Genomic DNA, 19,810 nt, shown 5'->3' on the forward strand with positions numbered 1-19,810 from the left:
CTTTACTAAACCTAATTGTATTGCAGGGTGTCACAAACTGACAAAAAGGTGTCTTTTTTACTACAGTAATGTCAGCAGGTTGACATAATCAGAGCCATGAGTGGGTTTCTGAATATCTTTGGATATATGTAAGTAGAAGTCAAGAATGAATCTCTCCATAAAAATAAGAAAATAAAATAATGATGTCTTGAACGCTTTAAACGTGTCCCCAGATTCCCAGTGTTGGTGGTGTGCATCGCTGTGGTGCTCCTCTGCTTCTATCTTCAAGCGAAAAAGAAAAGAGCAGCATATGATGTAACTATACCCATGACGCAAGGCGACAACACTCGTTCAGCGGTCCGAACCATCTCTTTGGAGGAAGAGCAACATTACGACAGATTCCCTCCTCGCTACAGCGACGTGGATCACCCTCCTCCGTACTCACTGGTGCGTGCATCCCCTCCACCGACATTGCATCACAACACAGAGACATCAGTTACAAGTTCAGGCCTTTGCTATTCTCTGTATTGTGTCACAGGAAAATAAACAGTGTAATAACAGTGTAATAAATCCTACACAGTTATAAAATGAGCAGATTAATGCTCTGAAAATGAACAATTCTCAAAATGTAAAACACATGAAACGAATATTCACAGATTTTGCGGAATAAGCTTAGCATATACAATATATTTCTTATACTTAAAATAAAATAAATAAATAGAAATACTACAGGAAGTACCATTTATTACAGTGTCATGTTGAACTTCACTTCCATACAGTTTGATCCCAAGCTGACAAGTGTGTGGCCAGGAGGAGCGCCGCCTGCCTATGAGATGTATCCCATAACGCTGCCTCTGGCGCCTCATCACTGGACCACACCCACAGGATCTCTATACCCCACGCCGGCCCCCTCGCCCCCCCACACCCCCACCTGCACCCACGGCTACCTACAGGCGCAGAGGTCACAGCAGACCTCCAGTGACTAACCTCCGAGGACACAAACCTTACTGTGTGTTGTTTTTATGTGTATGCTGAAAAAATAGTATTACCGTTTATTTAACGTACTGTTTTAATTTAATTTAAAGATGAATTAACATGAATATTAACGGCAGACAAGTTTCTGAACATTTTTAAGGTTTAATTTTTATATGAACATCAAAACTACAGTGTACGTAGTCGGCCAACTGCATCTACTCACCGGCAGAGTCATCAAAGCACCAAGTGTTTCTCTATGTTATACTATATACTTTATTACAATACAGTACTTACAAGTTTTAGGGAAAATAAAATAAATATTAAATAAGTTGCCAGTACTATTATTTTTTCTGTTTTCTACGAAGGAACAGTGACAGAAGTGAAATGTTCCATGATGAAAAAATAGAGTGTTTCCTTGGCTTTTGAACCATGTTAAGGCAAAAGTAAGTATGAAGAAGCCACTGATAAATATTTTACTGTATTTTAAAAATCACAAAAAAAACTTTAATAACCTCCATCAGATGTCCAAACTGTACTGTTAAATAATATATTTGCCTTCATTATACAATCAGTGCATACTGTAGGCTACCTCTTCAGTGTGTTACTGTATTATTATTTTTCTTTTTTCTAGGGTTTAAGTGTTCTCAGTGCTACAAATAAAACTCCAACAGAACCAAGCGGGAAGTAGTCGGACACTGTGATCCATCTGCTGGATCCTCTGACTGTCACACACACACCAGAAGCTTTACCAGCACAGGACAGGAAATACACAACATACCCAACATTAAGAAGGTAACAAAACAAAGTGAGACTGTAAGATTCATCCAGAATGCCTCAGACAAATTACCACTGCTCTCTGCTGTGTTTTATGTGTACATAGGTGAACATGTGTGTGTGTGAGTAAGTGTATGTAAATGTATTGCGTGTATGTATGTTTCTCTATTGCTGTTCATTTTTCAAACTACTGGAGACATACAGCTTAAAGCACATTTCTGAACACATACAATCATACTGTATGATCAAATGATAAAATATAGAGAATTTAATACAAATGTGACATTTGGTATCTTTCCGTAACCAATTTGTCCTACCAAGCCAATGTAAACATTACACTACATAAAGTATTTAAGATTTGGAAAGGCTAAAAAGTTTAATATCCTTCAACGAAAAACCTCCCACAGAGCACTGTAACCTGCAAAACATACGCTCTACTGTAAGTCTATTTCCACGTTTATGATAACATACGCACGCTCACTCAAACTATTGCACTAAACCTCATAAGCAACTCTAACTCCTTCTCAACAAATATCAAGAGAATTAGTCCAATTCTGACAAATGAAATGCAACTCGACATTAGGCTCAACAGAGGAACACTGAGTTTGTACAAAAATGCTCTACAATGAGGCTGGTCATTTGCACTGAAACATTAACGCTCAGCCCTTCACGAGAAGACTCCCACCACCGACCACCGCGTGGACACGCCACCTCTGAGGCCGCGAGGGTTGAATCGTCCTCCGACCTTTGACCTGCGGCTCTGGCACTGTGCTGGCGAGCGCTCGCTGACGTTCAGAAGACCCAGCTGACGGGCACCCACTGCTGCTCCATCAACAGTTTCTCCAGTGCCAACCTTAGACTCCGGAAAGCCGCCTCCAGGCCGTCGTTCACGATGCACAGGTCAAAGTAATGTCCGTAGGCTCGTTTAATGCGCTCGCTCTCGTCCACCGTCCTCTTTAGTTCAGAGTCCTGTCAGGAGCATGAGGAAGGGAGGGGAAGGACAGAGAGATGATCGGGTGGAAATTAATGTAACGAGCAGGCAATTACCTGAATTAAAGAACAGAGTAAACAGAAACTGAAATCAAATTAGTTTCAGTAAATTGAACACATGCAAGGTTTCCTGTGAAGAATTTAAATGTAGCTATTTCAGAATAAACCAACCAATCATCAATCCATCTATCCATCTATCCATCCATCCATCCATCCATCCATCCATCCATCCATCCATCCATCCATCCATCCATCCATCCATCCATCCATCCACTTATTTTCCCTTGAGCTGGAGTCAAACCCAGCTGACATACCCACGACAGGTTGACAGACCCTAGGTAATTTAAAGCGATAGTTCAACATTTTGGCAAATTGGCCCATTGCCATAATCCCTATAGTTTTAGTAGTAGGTACGTTACCTTTAATTGTCGGTGCAAGCTATTTTTAGAACGGCGGAGCAGAGCCGCAAGCTATTCAGAGCTACGCTACGGAGGCTCATCCCACTCTCATGAAACTAAATGACTACAAATTTGTGACATTGTAACAGTTCCAGGACTTTATAGTTCACTGTGGTTTGCACATAAGTTTCATTTAATGGCTCTTTGAACAGATTAAACAAGTAAGATGTATGATGTTAATTAAATAGCGAGCTGTAAAAGCTTCTGTCTGTGGTAACTTTGAACAGAGCCAGACTGGTCCCACCTGTTTCCAGTCTTCTACACTCAGCTGACCAGCTGCTACCTGTGGCTTCATGTTTACTCTCCACACATTGAGAGTTTTGAAGAGAGAAACTGATTCTGTATTTTTCCCCACAGTGTTGAGCTATTGCTTTCAGAGAACACACACTCACCGTTAACTGTTTTGTGACCACTCCTGACTCGATCGCTGACCGATTCAGGGCTTTGAGAACCTCAAAGTCTGGAGCTTCGATGAACACAACATAGGGCAGGAACTCTGACGTCCGCAGGACTTTGAGAGCCTTCGTGAAACACAAAACAAAACAGGAGATGGGTGATTACAATCACTGCATCACTGCACAGCAAGTAATGAGAATAGTTGAAACACAGACGTAATTATAAAGCTGAGAAAGCGATTAAAATGCAACTGAAGGGTTTTCATCGAACAAATTTATCAAGCTAATGTGTATAAATACAATTAGCTGAGTGTTTCAAGCGAGTAATGCTGATCATTAAGAGATCCTGTTTGATAAATAGTCATGATGTGCTTTGCCTAAAAATACTTCAAAGCAAAAAAACTGTACATATTTGGTTTGAATACATTTAATACATTTTGTTCCTCATATAGGTGAACAGGTGAAGAAGAAACAAGAGACAAAGTGTGTGTGTGTGTGTTTCCTCTACCTGGGGGTTGACATCCAGGATGCAGATCTTTCCTGTTTCTATCACCTCGTGTATGGAGTTGATTTTTGTCCCATACAGGTTCCCGTCATATTCTCCATGCTCCAGGAAACGGCCATTTTTTATGTCACACTCCATTTCACTGCGGGTCATGAAAGAGTACATCTGGCCATCCCTCTCATCCACCTTTGGTTTTCTGGAGGTGACTGAGGGATAAAGATAAAGCCAAACACAGAGATGGGTCCGTTTCTATTTCAAATTAATTCCACAGTTTAGCACGACAGGATAAAGTTCTATAATTCGAAAAAAAAAGGGAAAAAAAAGAGCTACAAATATCTGAATTGATTAAAAATCCATTTCAACTTGAGCAGTGAGACACTAAAAACCACAATGACAAAGAAAGACATTTACTAATGAAACTATCAGAGGAAATTACAGCATTACAGCAGGTCACAGTGTGCGACAAAGTCAACAAGTACTGCAACAACAAAAAAAAAAAGCACTGCATGATCCTGAATGATGGATGGATTCTCTCTGTGGTTTAGCGTTGTGATGAATGGCTGCACTCACAGGGGATGGTGGTGCCATACCGCTGCGCATCCGACACCAGCAGCTTGTTCTTCAGACTGCGACGGCCGACTCCCTGCGCGCCAATCAGAACCAGCGTCTTCCTCCTGAAGGGCGGGACCTTGGCAACCTCTTCGTAGATCCGCAACTCGTGACGGTCGAATTCTAGCAGGAAAACGGCAACGGCAGAGAGATGAACATAATAAAGTGCAATGCCCCTCTGTCCAGTCCAGTTAAGCTCATACAGATTGTGATGTTGTAAATTTTTATACCTGCATTCTTGGTGGTCAAATACATCATCTTTTTTTTCTTCTTGCCTCCCATCCCTGCACACAGAGGACCTGAGACAGACAGCAAGACATAACACAATAAAACCCCTGACCCTGACGCCTGCCTCTGTCATTCTCTTCATCAAAGTCTCTGTTAAAATGATACACACTCTCTGCTGGGTCGTAAGTGTTACAGACGGTACCACTAGATGGCACTGTGTAGCAACACTGATCTGCATGTGCAGCCAGTCTGCTGCCAGGGAACACCTGTGACTAGGCGATCTGCTGACCGTCTGTTCTCTGTGGCACGTTATTATTATCTCTCATAACACGAAGATGTGTACAGAATCAGATTTGAGCTCGGTTGTTAATTATCAGGATGAAATTCAACTCGTCTATCTGTGGCAAGCAACAATTGTGACTGTGCACCTTAAAGCTGAAGTGCTAATTCTGAAATATCTTCCTCATTGCATAATTTGAATCAATCATCTTCCATCACCAGAATCCAAAAGTGTTCTGTTGAAATGTTTTACTCAAGCCAAACTCTTTTATAAAATGTGAAACACGTGCGAGCAGACAGATGTGTCCTTCCCAGCTCCAAGGGCAGTACCGTTGGGCTGTCATCTTCCTCTCCTCCACAAGTGAAGGGCACGCGGCTGGCTGTGACTCACCACCTGTTTTGTTGCCGCTGAGGACACAGTTGGGGAGGAAAAGAGCCTCTATTCAATCCACATCTCATAAGAGCTGATTATCGATCAGGTTTTGTATTTACGGCCCGCCTTATCACCGCTCCTCAATCAAAGCTGTTTCTCGGGGAGGGAGGGAGGGAGGGAGGGCTGTTGTTTGTGAATGTCAGGCCCTGCAGCTTAATAAGCAGCAGATTGGATCGCGCTGCCTGAGTCACGCCGATGCTCATTACAAGTTCTCCAGTGCTCACTGACAGAGTAACAGACTGGAGAGGTGAGAGGAGGATGAGCGGCCGGCGCCAGATGAAATGCTTGTATGATATGGAGAGGAACAGATGCTGTCTTTGTTGCTAGTATGTTTGTGCAGCGAGGACTGTGTCGAATCTGCATAATGAGAAGTGCCTCTCTGCTCTGCTGCGTGCCGCTGAGAGGTGTACCTGTGGTAGCCAGCTCGAGATCTCTCTTCACAAACGCTTTCCTCTTCTCTTCAAGGAGCTGGCTTGGGATTAGACCTGCACTGCCTCCCTCTATGTGACAGGCCTATGTAGGGAACAGACACACAGAAGAAGAAAAAATGATCAAGTTCACAAAGACAGAAATATGCAGAACGTCTTATTAAAGGGATAGTTCACCCAAAATTGAAATTTCACTCATTATCTACTCACCCTCATGTGGACTAAGGGCTGGGAGAAGTTCCAGAGTCCTCCGTGGCTTCTCTGAGTTACAGGGGGTCTCGGCGTAGCAGTGCATGTCCATATGACGGTTGCAAATGGATACCAACTGTCTTCGTAACAAAAAGACACACCAAAAAACAAATACCTCCATGCTGCTCGCATGTAATGTCCGTCTTGTATTGAAGCCTGGAAATGCGAAATTGTCCCGAAAAAATTAAATAAGTCTATATTTCAAGCTTGTTTTGTAGCAGAAGCTCCTCTTCCCGGTTCGTCAAATTTGGACGAACTGGGAAGAGGACAGACCCTGGTTCGAGATATTTGGATGTTTTTTGGTGTGTCTTTTTGTTACGAAGACAGTTGGTATCCATTTGCAACCGTTATATGGACATGCACTGCTACGCCGAGACCCCCTGTAACTCAGAGAAGCCACGGAGGACTCTGAAACTTCTCCCAGCCCTTAGTCCACATGAGGGTGAGTAGATAATGAGTGAAAGTTCAATTTTGGGTGAACTATCCCTTTAACATCCTGCTGACACTGTGTATCTGGCTGGAGGGGCTGGGGGCTGAGCTGACCTGCCACCAGTTGAGGTCCTCCTGGTTAAAGATCTGCAGGATGTCTCCGCTGCTGAAGCTGAGCCCCGCCTCCTTACAGGGAATCAGGTTGTCGTGAGATGGGTCGTAGTCAAAGTGACACTTCACGAAAGCCTGAAGGGATTAAAAGAAGGAGTCGTTACAAGTTAGACTGAATAAATGGCTCTGTAACATGCTGCAGTTGTGTCCAGTCCTTCTGCTGTGGTCTGTGAGGCCTGTGCTGGATGGATTGGGTGAGTAAGTGTCCATCACTATGAAACAGCCTTGCCCACTTAAAGCCAACTCCATCTCTCACTCGCTCACTTTTCCCGACATTTCAAGGCTTCAGGATTCAGCTCATAAACCAAAACCCTGAATCCCCACCCCCACCCCCACTGACAGGACAGGGAGTCTGAGAGACAGACGGAGAGAGAGAGAGGTAGAGGGATAGACAGAGGGGAGAGACACAGAAATGAAGAGAGAGGGCGCCAAAATCTGTCGCCATGGCAACCATCCCCTCCCCCCCTTTGCACTTGACGCCTTTTCTAGTACTGAACCGATGCATGAACATAAAAACGCCTGCCAGCCCTTACTGTATTTTTTTTTCTTGTGTGTGTGTCTTCGTCCTCTCTAAGGACGGGACGGACAGACAGACAGACAGACAGACAGACAGACAGACAGACAGAGACAGACAGACAGACAGACAGACAGACAGACAGACAGACAGACAGACAGACAGACAGACAGACAGACAGACAGACAGACAGACAGACAGACAGAGTCTCCATCGGCCAATGGGAGCTGTCAGTTGAGTCTAGCTCCTGTGCGACGGCCAGGCTGCAGGCGTGACACACAGACAGCTGGAATACATTCAGAGGGAACTTTTGGGAACCACTCTAATCATCACCCATCACCCAACTCCATCCACCTACACAGCTGTCCCCGGTGTGAGCGCCTCCTAAACCTCTTTAATATCTCTGACAGACAGCCCCTATTTAAGTGTTAAAGTTGGTACTCTGATACCTGGAGCTGATCGTACAAAGAAAAAGAAATCCAAACACTTTAACAGTCTGGTTTTTACAAAGTAAAAGTCTTAAGACGACATACTGTAGAAATCTCTTCCTACAGAAAGTCTGCACCCTTTGAATTACATCGAGAAGCAACGGCTGAGAAGAGACTCTTTTCAGTGAATAACCCAAAGAAAAGAGGAGGGTGTTAACTTTTCTTATACGAAGGCAATCTCAAAGTGTTTCTGCAAGATTGGCTGCTGCCCTCAGTTTCTGCAGGTCTAACCATACAGTAAGAGTGGGAAAAAAACAGCTGGAGGTGGGAGTTAACAACAGCTACATAACTGTCAAACACAATCATCCGAGCTCCAGTTTTGATAGTTTACATACTTTTTTCTTTAATTCTAAGGATTATGCTGCTTCTCTACAGGCTCTAATCTCTTAGGCAAAAGAGAAACATAACAGCAGCAGCACGAGCAGCTCCATGCGACTGTACTTAAGCATGGTGGTGCTCTAAGCTAAACGCCAATGCTAGACTTGTCATGGCAATCTACCCGTGAGTTGTTGGGGCATTTCATTCAGAAGCACAAATGTCATCTTTGCGCTGGAGGAAAAGTCAGGGGATCGTCCTAGTGAGAAGGACACATCCTCTGGGCACCATGCATATCTGTAGCACACTTCACAGGGATGCAGCCTACAGTGGTGGAGATATTTCAACATGGATAAAGCTGTGGGCTGACACCGCTGCTGTGGCTCCCACTGAATTCTTATCCAGTGGAAAACCTCATTTTTATGCCCCTGGAAATTTGAGGGTGAAATTTTTCTTACACCAACAGATAAATACGCTTCACAAAACATGTATAGACGACGCTAATAATCCTAGCACACAAATCCTGACTGTATCATTTTTTTTGTAGAATATGTTCTAGTATATTTTGGTCTGCTGTGAGGAATGCATTCATCACGGCTTCTTCAAGTTCGCCTGCTCCTCTTCTCTTTGGCTGAGGCCGATCAGTCACAGATCCTGGCGCCCAACACTTCTGGGGCTGTATATACATCCTCTGATGCGCTCCATCCTGCCATCCTGTTGGCAGTGCATCACATCACCAGGCGAGATAACCCTTCTATTTCCCCTCACTGTAAACTGGGTCACATTTTAACTGTGACTTGCCTCCTCTGGCTTTTACAAAGCTAGTGTTCATTAGTTAGCGTAGAGCGACAGCACGACAGCCAGAACACCAACTACTTCAGCTGTTAAAAAAGCAAAGCGCTGAGTAATCGCCTACAGCCATAAATGCAGCTAATTTGCTGTTGTGAACTTTAAGGCCATGGGCGAAGGGACTAAATCAAAAAAGATCAGGACTCCAGTGTCAGGGACTGTCTGAAGGATCATCACTGTTTCTTATTCATGGATGCCTCCATATTTGATCCATTATGCATATGCAGAAAATGACTCCGCTTTTGGATAAGTGACAAAACTGAAATGCAGGTATTATAGGCGAATAGCCAATGTCATCTTCAAAGTTCTGCTGTAGAGTTAGATAAATAAGTTTTGGCACAGGTATGCAAGGTTAAAACACTGCAGGGAAGATGCCAGCAAGGACAGTGCGAGGTACTTACTGACTGATGAAAATGTCAGCATCTTTTCAAACTAATCACAACCTTTTGTCCAATATTTATTTTTAAAAAAAAAGTGTAGCTCAAACATCTATTCAGCTTTGAAAGACAAACAAAGGATAACTGATATACAGTGTGTGTGCATTGTCATGAACAGATTTAACACGTTTAATTCTCTCGGGGCCTTGCACAGAAGTGATGGGGAGATGAAGTGCGAGACAGACAGTGACAGGTATGACACCAGCAGGCAGTGATTACATACTCTAATCAATCAACTCATTAAAATGTGTATAAATAACATACAGCAGTCACGGCTGGTGAGCAGGTTCATTCAAAACTCGTTGCTAAACAGCTGCATTTTCTTACATTGTTTTCTGCTTTATTGCAATTTTGTTAATCTAATCTAATCCATTTCATTTTGCAATACATTTGATGTGTTTTGGCATGTGTTTATTATCTTGTCTTTGAAAAAGACAGCCAGCTGTGTGAATGTGCAGACGGGCGTTTGATGTGTGTGTCCTCGCTGACCTGTCGAGGTGTGTGTGGCTCCTGGTAGCTGGGCAGGATCTTCAGCACCACGCTGCCGCTGGCCTCCTTCAGCATCTCTTGAAGGACTTTGGGGTCGTTGCCCACCTCCTTGCCGTTCACCTCCTTGATGATGTCGCCCACGTGCAGCAGACCCTGCTGGTCGATCATGCCGCCGTGGAGAATCCGGGCTATCACCAGCTCGCCACTCTCCACTCGAAACGTCACTCCCTTCACACACAGACAGAGAGGAAATAAAACAAACATCTGGCTCACTGGAACTAATCCATAGGTTCCTCAGACTGTTATTGTCTTAAAGGGATAGTTCAACATTTTGGCAAATTGACCCATTGCTGTAATCCCTATGGTTTCAGGAGTGGGTTCGTTACCTTTAGTTGTCGGTGTAAGCTATTTTTAGAACGGCGGAGCAGAGCCGTGAGCTGCTCAGAGCTACACTACGGAGGCTCATTATGGGATTTCTTGGTTTCCCTCATCAAACTCATCAAATACACAATCCAACAACTCCAAAACGCTCTTGTGGACAAGTTGTGACCTGCACATTCACCACGCTATGAGATAATAACACAACGTTACCAGACAGAGTTGTTTTAGAGGGAAATTCATGCAAAACCGCTGATGCGCGTTCCCGTCTGGAGCAGTTTTTCGGCAAGCAGTCTCTGCATTTACCTTGAAAACAACTCTGTCTGGTAATGTTGTGTTATTATCTCATAGCGTGGTGAATGTGCTTTGAATGTGTTTCTTGCTTGACAGGTGTCCAAGGTTGTTATGACCAGTTGGTATTGTTGTTCCTTTTTTGTCACATCTAGACTCCATTTGTGCTCCCTCACCTTTCAAAATTTTGATTTTGTGGCATGACATAGTGACAGCTTACCTCAAGTTGTGTATCTAATGACCCTTCAGAAACTCCACAGACATGAGGCAGAGAGTTTGAGGGTAGAAAGTGAGACAATAGAGCCAGCTACTGCAGATAAATCACCTTTACTCTGTGCTACAGAGCAGTATAAATCTGACTTACCTCTCTTTTAAACAATGCTACAAAATGATCTAATCTTACTGAGTGCATGTGCCTCTCCCAGGGTACAAATCATACCGTTTATTGTGGGTTTAACAGTTTATAGGAGAAGCTTTATCCTACTTGAATGATTACAGCGTGCAGTTCTCTCTGAGCAGACTTACCAGGTGCTCGCCGGACACCTTGCGGATCCCCACCATCCTGACTGCGTCCGGGGGAACTGGCTGGTTGTTCAGAGCCGCGTCCATGAAGGAGCAGGGGCTGGGAGGGGGGGTCTCGTAGTTTTTGGATGCCACAGAATCGTGGGTTTCCAGGAGGGACTGCGAGCGGAACGACATTCAATAAAGACACTGATAACGACGATGACGAAGATGCTATGGTTCACACATCGGCTGAGATTGCTTGTGTGTGTGTCTGTGTGTGTGTGTGTGCAGAGCTATTGTCAATACAGAAGCTACTGTAGCTCCAAATCAATTAAATCCATGCTTGCACAGCATGCATCATTAAGCATGAACGTCACTTTGAAAAGTAATTAAAGGTTTATCCTTGGTGACAGTTAATTAAAGCTACAGTTTGTTGCTGGATCAGATGGGACCTGCTTTCCCAACCTGGAAGTGGGGCTCCTTCAGGATGCGGACCAGCTCGTCAGCCGCCGAGCTCCTCTGCAGGAGCGGGCCGAGCTCTTTGAGGATGTCCTGGACCAGCTCCACGTTGTTCTCCCTCACGGCCTCCAGCTTGGGTTCCTCAAATCGCTCATGGGCCTGGGATGTGACGAACAGAAAACAGATGTTGCTTAGAGATGCGTCTCACATTACAAATTCCAGGATGAAGTGAACACACGATAGCTTTCTCTCTCTCTGCTTTGCGGGATATAAACGCCACTGTCTGTCTCTGACAAGGACTTCACTCCTGTGCACCTTTTTCAGCGAGCAGTCAGTGCACCTAGCTGAGATGTAATGAAATGTTTTCTGACTTCTGCAGGTCTGTTTGTTTTGATTTGCTCACACAGTTAAAGGGCACAGCAGAAAATGACAAGACCACCAACAAGAAACCAGGCTCCTGTTGCGAACACAGCCTGCACTCATGAATCCTGGCCCAAAGATACAAAAAAAACAAGAAGACTGAGCAAAAACTGGAGTCAAATCTTTCGGCCCTTAGGTTTTTCGGTGTGCTCTGTGAAGCATCAATATTTCAGGGAACATTAATTTTTTGTTGCTGCCAAGGATGGAGAAGTCTCTGCTTATTGGCCACAGCCTCCACACCTCTGGCAGAGATATGCAATGAACAAATGAATCATTTCCTGTCACAGACCTGGGTTCTTGCTTTCTGTGTTTTTTTTGTACTCTTAAAAAAAACTATATGTATATATTTGGAGATTTCTATGCAATTAAGAAAAGGTCAAGAGGTTTTCCAAACCACTACCATATGAAATAATTTACAGTAGTACTATCTGCAACTGCACAGCGAGGGATTGTGTATTTGGATTTGAAGATCCACATTGTCAGACGATCCCACAGAGGATTTGTCTGGTGGGATTCACTACTACTCTGGCAGCCATGATGTTTGTTTGTTGAAGAAGAGAGGAAGAACCCCTGCCGATGACACACACACACGCACACACACACACACACACATACACACAAATAGATACGCAGCAGATATTCACAAATGGCTGCATGTACACACATATCCTTATATGTACTTCACACTGCACACAGTGGGACACAAGCACAGCACACACACTGTGAGCAGTTATTTGCACATGATAAAACACTGGCGCGGGAGCTCTTCAGCCCCGTTCAGAGATACAGCAGCACCACTCTGCACATTTGGTGTTTTGGCTGAATTCTGTGTAACCTGATGGAGCGAGCTGCTGGTGTCTGGCCTCTGGGCAAACTGCCAGCATGGACACTTCACTATATGATTACACTGCTTTCAGAAACATGGACATGGCCCACAGAATTTCCAACACATCTTTGTTTTGACACCGCTTAGAATTTGTTGGTTACCGGTATATCTGAAGAAATAAAACGACTGTGTAAAATGAGCATGCTTTGCATTAGATAGTATGTCTGTAAGCAGCAGTTACAGGTTGTTGATAATAGTTACCATTAATGTAATTCAGTATTGACAATTTTAGGTTTTCAAAATTCCCTGTCCATTGTGATACTAATCTTCCTCCATCTAGCCAGACATTGAACTATAAAGTCTAATGAGCACGGCTGCTCTCAAAGAAAAAAGTGAATGACAGAGCAGCGTTATAATTATGTTTTCCTCCTCTTTCAGATATTCTGATGAATTATTCTGGTTTAAGAGGCAAGCCCTCTCTTCGTTGCAAAAATATAACATAGCCAATGTGATTACAAGAAACTAACTCAGTGACTTGTTTTTTCATTAACGTTGCTGCCACTTGCCATCAAAAGCGCCTAATAAAGTTTATGAATTATTTACCCTGAAACTATGCAACTTTTGAAAAACAAAATACCACATTCTTCATCTTATTTATTTTTTATCTGTTAGTGTTGCTGATTTAATTTCAAATAAATAAAACATTCTGGGTTGTTGATGATAAAAATTGCAATTTTATTCAAACCAGAAAATATAAAGTTCAAGAGGGGAAGACTTCTTAATACTTCCTGAGGTAACTACAAATACGAAACTTGAACTCTTCAGCAATAAAATGCGTTCGTACTCAAATCAATGAACGCATGGGTTTTGCTGCTACAGCGGACCTGATCTAGTGTGACCTAGGTTTAAGTCCATATTGCTGTGTAACTGACATCACAGAGTGAGGTCACTTCACTTTTTAATCTTCTCTACTTGAGTTACTGGCACACAACAATGGAACATGAGCCATTATCTTTGAATCGCTACTTGTTGCCATGGTTAGAAATCCACAGAGACAAAGTTAAAACCGTTTCCTTTGTACAGTTTCCTTCAAAGCATCACTCAGTGGCATCTCTGCCTTGGTTTAAGTGTCACTCTATAAATCTGGACTTCCTTTTTCTCTCTTTGACTCAGACTATTGGACCACGGTGAGCTCTCATTGGGTCCAGTTGTTTGTGCATGGTCTCATTTTGCAGCCATTTCAGACCCGACCTCTCCCATCTGCTGTCTTCCCTGCCAGCAGTGTCACCTGTCCTGCTCCACTTCCCCCTGCTCACCTGCTCACATGTTCTCCACTCCCTCATAAGCTCCCTAGTATTTATATACAGTATGTGTCCATTGCACTTCCTTTGCTGTCAGATAGTCTGTCTCCAGTGCTCCCGTTTCTGAGAACCATGAAAACATTAGATAAGATGCTCTGCAGAATGTAAACACAGATCTCTGTTTCCTGCACTTTCAGCTAAATGTCAGTAGCTGGCAGGAAATGGGAGGATAATTGTCAAGACTTGACCGTGTGACACATAGTACCGAACCTGTTTTGTGTAATCACTCCAATTTATTGTTTTGGAAGTAAAATGGCACTACTTTCCCAAGATTTTAGAGTCTCATTTGCAGTCTGAATAGGTTAAAATTTGATGGTGCACTTGGGTCAAAAGCACAAGCGTACATAGCTGTCCTACATGCAACAACGGTCTTGAACGCTCAGTTAGATAGAGCCAATCACTGTGACTGTGCCACATTCATAACAGAAAATAACAGAGCACTGCAGAAGCCTTTTTGCATGATGATAGCTCCTGTTATCAGTCTCTGCTCATTGTGGCCCCAATCATCATTGAGATTCATTAAAGAATTGCAGGTTGTGCTGATTGCATCATTCTCTAGTAAGTGTGGTGCAATCAGTGAAATTCACTAAAGTCCCCGGGCCATGTGCACACATGCATGGACCCTTAGTGGGTCCCTGTATGTCTCCGTTTCCTCTCTCCGTACAATAAATGATAGCTGGTTAAGTGTTTATACATCCACCAGGGGTCAAGTGAAATTGTGTCATCTTGTGCAACCCTTTCATATCACACTCCGTCAGTGAAGTTTCTTCTCTCACAGCTTGCATCAGCACATTAATGTTTTATGAGAATGCTCATCAATATACTGGTACCACCATCAACCCCCTCAGACGCAGGCTACAGTACAAACAAACACCAGTGTCATGCTCTTGCACGCTAGCACGCACACATGCATATGCAGTTTTCTGCAGAAGAGTCTGTCAGTTCTGTTTGAAAAGCAAACAAAGAGGGAGAAAGAGAGAGAAATAAAGATGGAAAAGAGCAGGGGAGGCTCTGTTTTCAGCCTTATGGGAGGCTTTGACGCAGTAGTGCCTATTGTTCCCTGTGGATAGTCCATCTTCAAATTTCCTGAACAACGCTGCATTTGAATTACTGAACAATCCTGCGTTCTACCTCCGGCTCCGTCTGAGTCTGAGGAGAAGCCCACAGACCAATGCATCTCTCTGGACAGAGAAGCCTCACAGCTACAGGCAGCTTCCGCATCAGTGCAACTCAACTAACACACACACACAAAAACTTTATTTAAAGCTTGCAGTTGAACAGTAGATCTATTGAAGGGACAAACCAAAACAATACAAAGAAAACACAACTCAGACAGAAGTAAACAAGAAGGCTGTCAGAGAGATTATAATAAAAGAACCTCTCAATGATGTTGGATTTCATGCAGCCTTAGTCCTTATTGATAGGGAGTGACGTGACACCACGCAAAGATAGGTCGACAAATTTTTCAATTCCATCTCATGTATTGAGCTGGGTCATAGGGAGTCTTTCTATTTGCATAATAGACTGCAAACAGCCCATCTAACTGTCCAGGCTTGAATGAATGATTCTGGCATATAGGAGTTTGGCAAGCCACCTTTATCTGATTTAATATTCACAAAGAATCTGACTATGCAATGTAAAAAGATAAATGCGGCTCTCCATACTAGTGACTGTTGTCAGCATAAAGAAAAAGGCAGAGAACGACTTTCACTACATGACATGAATTGTATTTGAACTTTTTCTCCCTTGCACACTTTTGCAGTGCACAGCAGTGTACCTTCTCCATCTCTTCCCGTTGCATTTTTAAAAGGCATGTGAAACTGTGGTCTTGACAGGAAGTGAAGGGGAAAGACTTCAACAGGAGAGAAGGAACATGAGATGTGGTAGGATGAGACTCTGAAAGGACTCCATGCTGCTGTTAAGCTCTTTCCCTCATCTCCCTTCACTTCAAAAAGCTGCACTCTGTAACAACGACATCACTCTCCTCCATGTAAATATCAAGAACTAGTTGGGATTGGTTTCATAAAAGGGACTTTACATGCGGAGAAGTGAGGAATTTTATTTTAATGCCTGCTACTACTCTGAGAGTGATCTTTTGAAGTGGTTCTAGGAAGTCTCGTAAAGTCTTCAGTGGGGGAAAAAAAACCTGGACCATCCGAGCACTGATGTTTAAGTTATTCTGCAAAGAAATCTGATCCAGCGATTTGTTGTGTTTCCATTTGAATGGCTGAAAATTGAAAAGTCCAGTCAAAGTCCAGGCACAAGCTTTACTAATGAAGTTGTGGTGAGCTGAGTTCATTTCACTGACTTACTGTAAATCAGCTGTAAGAATAACTACACTGGTGTCAGTTTCATATGTTTTGGACGAAGTTCTTAGGCTCAGTCCAAACAATAAAAGATGCCAAGTCATCAGTTATCTTGGATAAAGTTATAGAGAACATTTTCATCCAGCCTGGATGCTTCAATCCAAAGTCTGGGCAACTGCTCCACTCAATTCTAGAAACGCAACACTGGTTTATAAAAATGTGTCTCGTTCACTGTTACAGATGCAGGCGATAAGCAACAGAGACCACCACAGATGTAAGTAGTATGGCTTCCAGATTGTTTTAAGCATTAATGGTGTGGATTTGAGTATTGCTGGTCTGAACTACATGGTGCAGATGTTTCTACATAACCTTGTTCACCATGTTGCTTTGTAAACCTCACAACTGAGACTGTTGCCATGTTGTTACATTGATTAAATTATTGATTAACTGACTGATAAAAATCTGTGGCCTCTTCACTTACTAACTTGCACTTCTGTCATTTTTAAAGTCAAATTTCCCCCAAGATCTTGTTTCACATCTACATGAGTAATGTTATTACTGTATATTCTGTCTAATAGTGTAAATCCATGATATCCACAATTAATACCAACAAGTGGAAAATAAAAACTCCATAAAACTCTTCTGTGGCATGATTCATAGGAACACTCATAAACTATGAAGATGTGAGTTGCTTCATGAATTGAATAAAGAAGAAAGTAAATGTAAAATCTATTGACTGCCATTCACTTCTGTATTCTCCACTGATCATAATAACTGATACTCCACCTTTACCTGTCAGCTTGACAAGCTTAGAAGAGATAACCGTGCAGATCATTGACTGTTATTTCTATCTTTCGCTCTGATCGGCACAAATATTGTATTACCTTGTTATAATGACTGACAGGAGGGAAGCAGTGGAAACGTTAGTAATTCAATAAATACAGAGAAGCCTGTGTTGTATTGTTCTTCTTGATATTTCTATACGCAAAACACAGAACTGAAATAATATACTTCAGTGTTTGTATCAAATGAGAACCCTGTCAGGGGAGAGCGCTCAACAAACGACCCATTCAGCCTGTGTTATTGGTGAGTTCACCAAGTCACAAGCACCAGCAGCGATTACTTGAGCCACAGGTGGGTATTATGTGGGTTTATGTTCATACAACAACATCAGCAGCTCTCTGTTATTAGTAAAAATAAATGTGCTCATCCTCATCGACCCTGTGTGCTTCCATTACAAATGGGAGAGATGTGGAGGTGAGCGTCGTTACGTGGCAGAGGAGCCGCTGTTTGCCTCTTTACATCTGGGTTTTCATCTGATTTCCGCTGCCTGTGTAGCATGACACCCAGTGAAAATGAAATACCAGATGCTTCTTTCATTTGCATTTTTCGACTTATGAGAAAACAATGAAGCAAGACCATTAAAATGGTAATGTGATTGCACTTGATGAATTTAATCTGTCTTTTTTTCTTTTTGGATAATTTAAATTTTAAATGTAATAACAGCTGTGAATTTTAAGTTTCCACTTTGGAGTATTATTTTAATAAATCTTCCCATAATGCATGCAAAACTCTATGAAAATATTATGAGTTGTTCCACATTACACGTCACTGTTAAATCTTAATGTTAAGGCTTACATACAAAATGCAAGACTGCAGTGCCAATTTAAAAACACATTTAAACCGTTAACTTGTATGCATCCAACACCCTTAATGTTGGAGTTTAACATTCAAATGAATATAACTAGCCTGTGTTGTTTCCATCTCATTGTAATTTATTTACATTAAATTGGACATATCAACCATTAGTCTGTTCATCCCTGACCAAAGTCCAATTAAATGTGTTTGGTGTCCTATATTAAACACATGCACGCACGCGCACGCGCGCACACACACACACACACACACACACAATTACCTCATCATACATTTAATAGTGTATAAAGTTGTTCTCACCACTGGGCTCTCCATGATGCCTTTGAGGAAGATGAGGTCCAGGTCATTGGCAGTTGTAGAGCTTGTGCTGTCACTCAGTGTGTCCAGGGCCTGATGCATGGCTACACACACACACACACACACACACAAGAGAAAGAACAGAGTTTATTTCACTCCTCTACCTTCCTTATTCTAGCGTTACCCATGGGAAATAGACTGAATAGATCACCTGAAACAAAGAGAGAGTGAGCGAGGGAGAGTGAGAGAGGGAGCACATTTACAGTAGTTCAGACTAGATGGCTGAACCAGAGGAGGCTGGAGGGAGAAGTCAGCAGCAGGGGGCGGGGTGGCGGTGGCGGTGGGGGCGGGATGGGGGGGGGGGCAGCCTCACATCTTTTCCCAAGCAATTTCACCTCTGTCAGTCACCCTCCTCTAAAGTCTGTCAGAGGCGACACTCTCTCTCCTACAACTCCCAACTTCCTCTCTCTCCCTCCTACGCACACGTTCATGCACACAAACACATTAAGTCTCAACAACAAGTTGCAGAGAGAAAGAGAGAGAGAGAGAAAAAACATTCTTACCATTTTACGTGTGACTTTTTGTTAATCAATTTGTGTGCTTTTACCAAAGTACAGAGGCTGGCTGATGATGATGAGCATAAAAGGAAAGACATGCACACACTGAAGATGTCATATCAAAGTTTTAAATCACAGACATGACTCCAGAGATGATCTATAAACTAGCAGATGAAAGGGGAGGTCAACGATTCCACAGAGGTCAGGGGAGGTTCAGTCAAGCTTCAAAGCATCTCCAGTGTGACATTATTAAGGTACCTAACCAAACAGACTGACGTCACCCACCAGCAGGCAATAATTACAGCAGATGTGACTGGTAGAAGAGTGGGCATTTTTACTCACAGGGAACATTTGTCTGTTGTAATTTATTCAACAGACGCCGAGGCTTTTGTTTCCAAAGCTAAAAATACAACACTGGCTTTTACTCTTCACAATGTAAGCAGACTGGTGGTGGTCCACCGCATTTCCTGCATGACCCACTTCATAGGTCTAACGCCCTTATATGGGCATAAAGGCACTTTAAGAGGTGATTGGTCTAATAAAAGGGCTGCCGGCTAATTTTCTAAGAAGCCCCAAATGCTTTCCAAAGACTAATTTTAACCTTGTTTTAAAAATGTAGCACCTTCTCGAAGGACAATGACGTACTGTATAGCCTAATCTGGATACACAGGTACAACGTTTTTTAAAACATTTATTAAAACCGATAAAATGGAGGGGCAACTCAGAGCTATATTTAAAAAAAGTAGATGGTGGTATGACAG

General features: G+C 42.9%; 1 protein-coding gene across 2 annotated transcripts in view; it reads right to left on the reverse strand.

Annotated features, from left to right (window-relative positions):
* Positions 1–1,569: 1,569 nt before the first annotated feature.
* mpp2b (MAGUK p55 scaffold protein 2b) overlaps positions 1,570–19,810 on the reverse strand; it is a 38,056-nt gene continuing 19,815 nt past the window's right edge. For both annotated transcript variants that reach the window (XM_085760710.1, XM_085760709.1), the window contains 11 exons: positions 18,496–18,596; positions 11,633–11,785; positions 11,189–11,344; positions 9,995–10,222; positions 6,846–6,977; positions 6,036–6,138; positions 4,916–4,984; positions 4,647–4,808; positions 4,080–4,282; positions 3,569–3,697; positions 1,570–2,697 (listed from right to left, as the gene is read on the reverse strand). In XM_085760710.1, the coding sequence (XP_085616836.1) occupies positions 2,521–2,697; positions 3,569–3,697; positions 4,080–4,282; positions 4,647–4,808; positions 4,916–4,984; positions 6,036–6,138; positions 6,846–6,977; positions 9,995–10,222; positions 11,189–11,344; positions 11,633–11,785; positions 18,496–18,596 (1,613 nt within the window). In that variant the 3' untranslated portion in view covers positions 1,570–2,520. The remainder of the gene's footprint in view (positions 2,698–3,568; positions 3,698–4,079; positions 4,283–4,646; positions 4,809–4,915; positions 4,985–6,035; positions 6,139–6,845; positions 6,978–9,994; positions 10,223–11,188; positions 11,345–11,632; positions 11,786–18,495; positions 18,597–19,810) is intronic.

The sequence above is a fragment of the Trachurus japonicus genome, chromosome 19 (assembly GCF_045865225.1).
Source record: "Trachurus japonicus isolate A0001 chromosome 19, Traja_1.0".
NCBI lineage: Eukaryota > Metazoa > Chordata > Actinopteri > Carangiformes > Carangidae > Trachurus > Trachurus japonicus.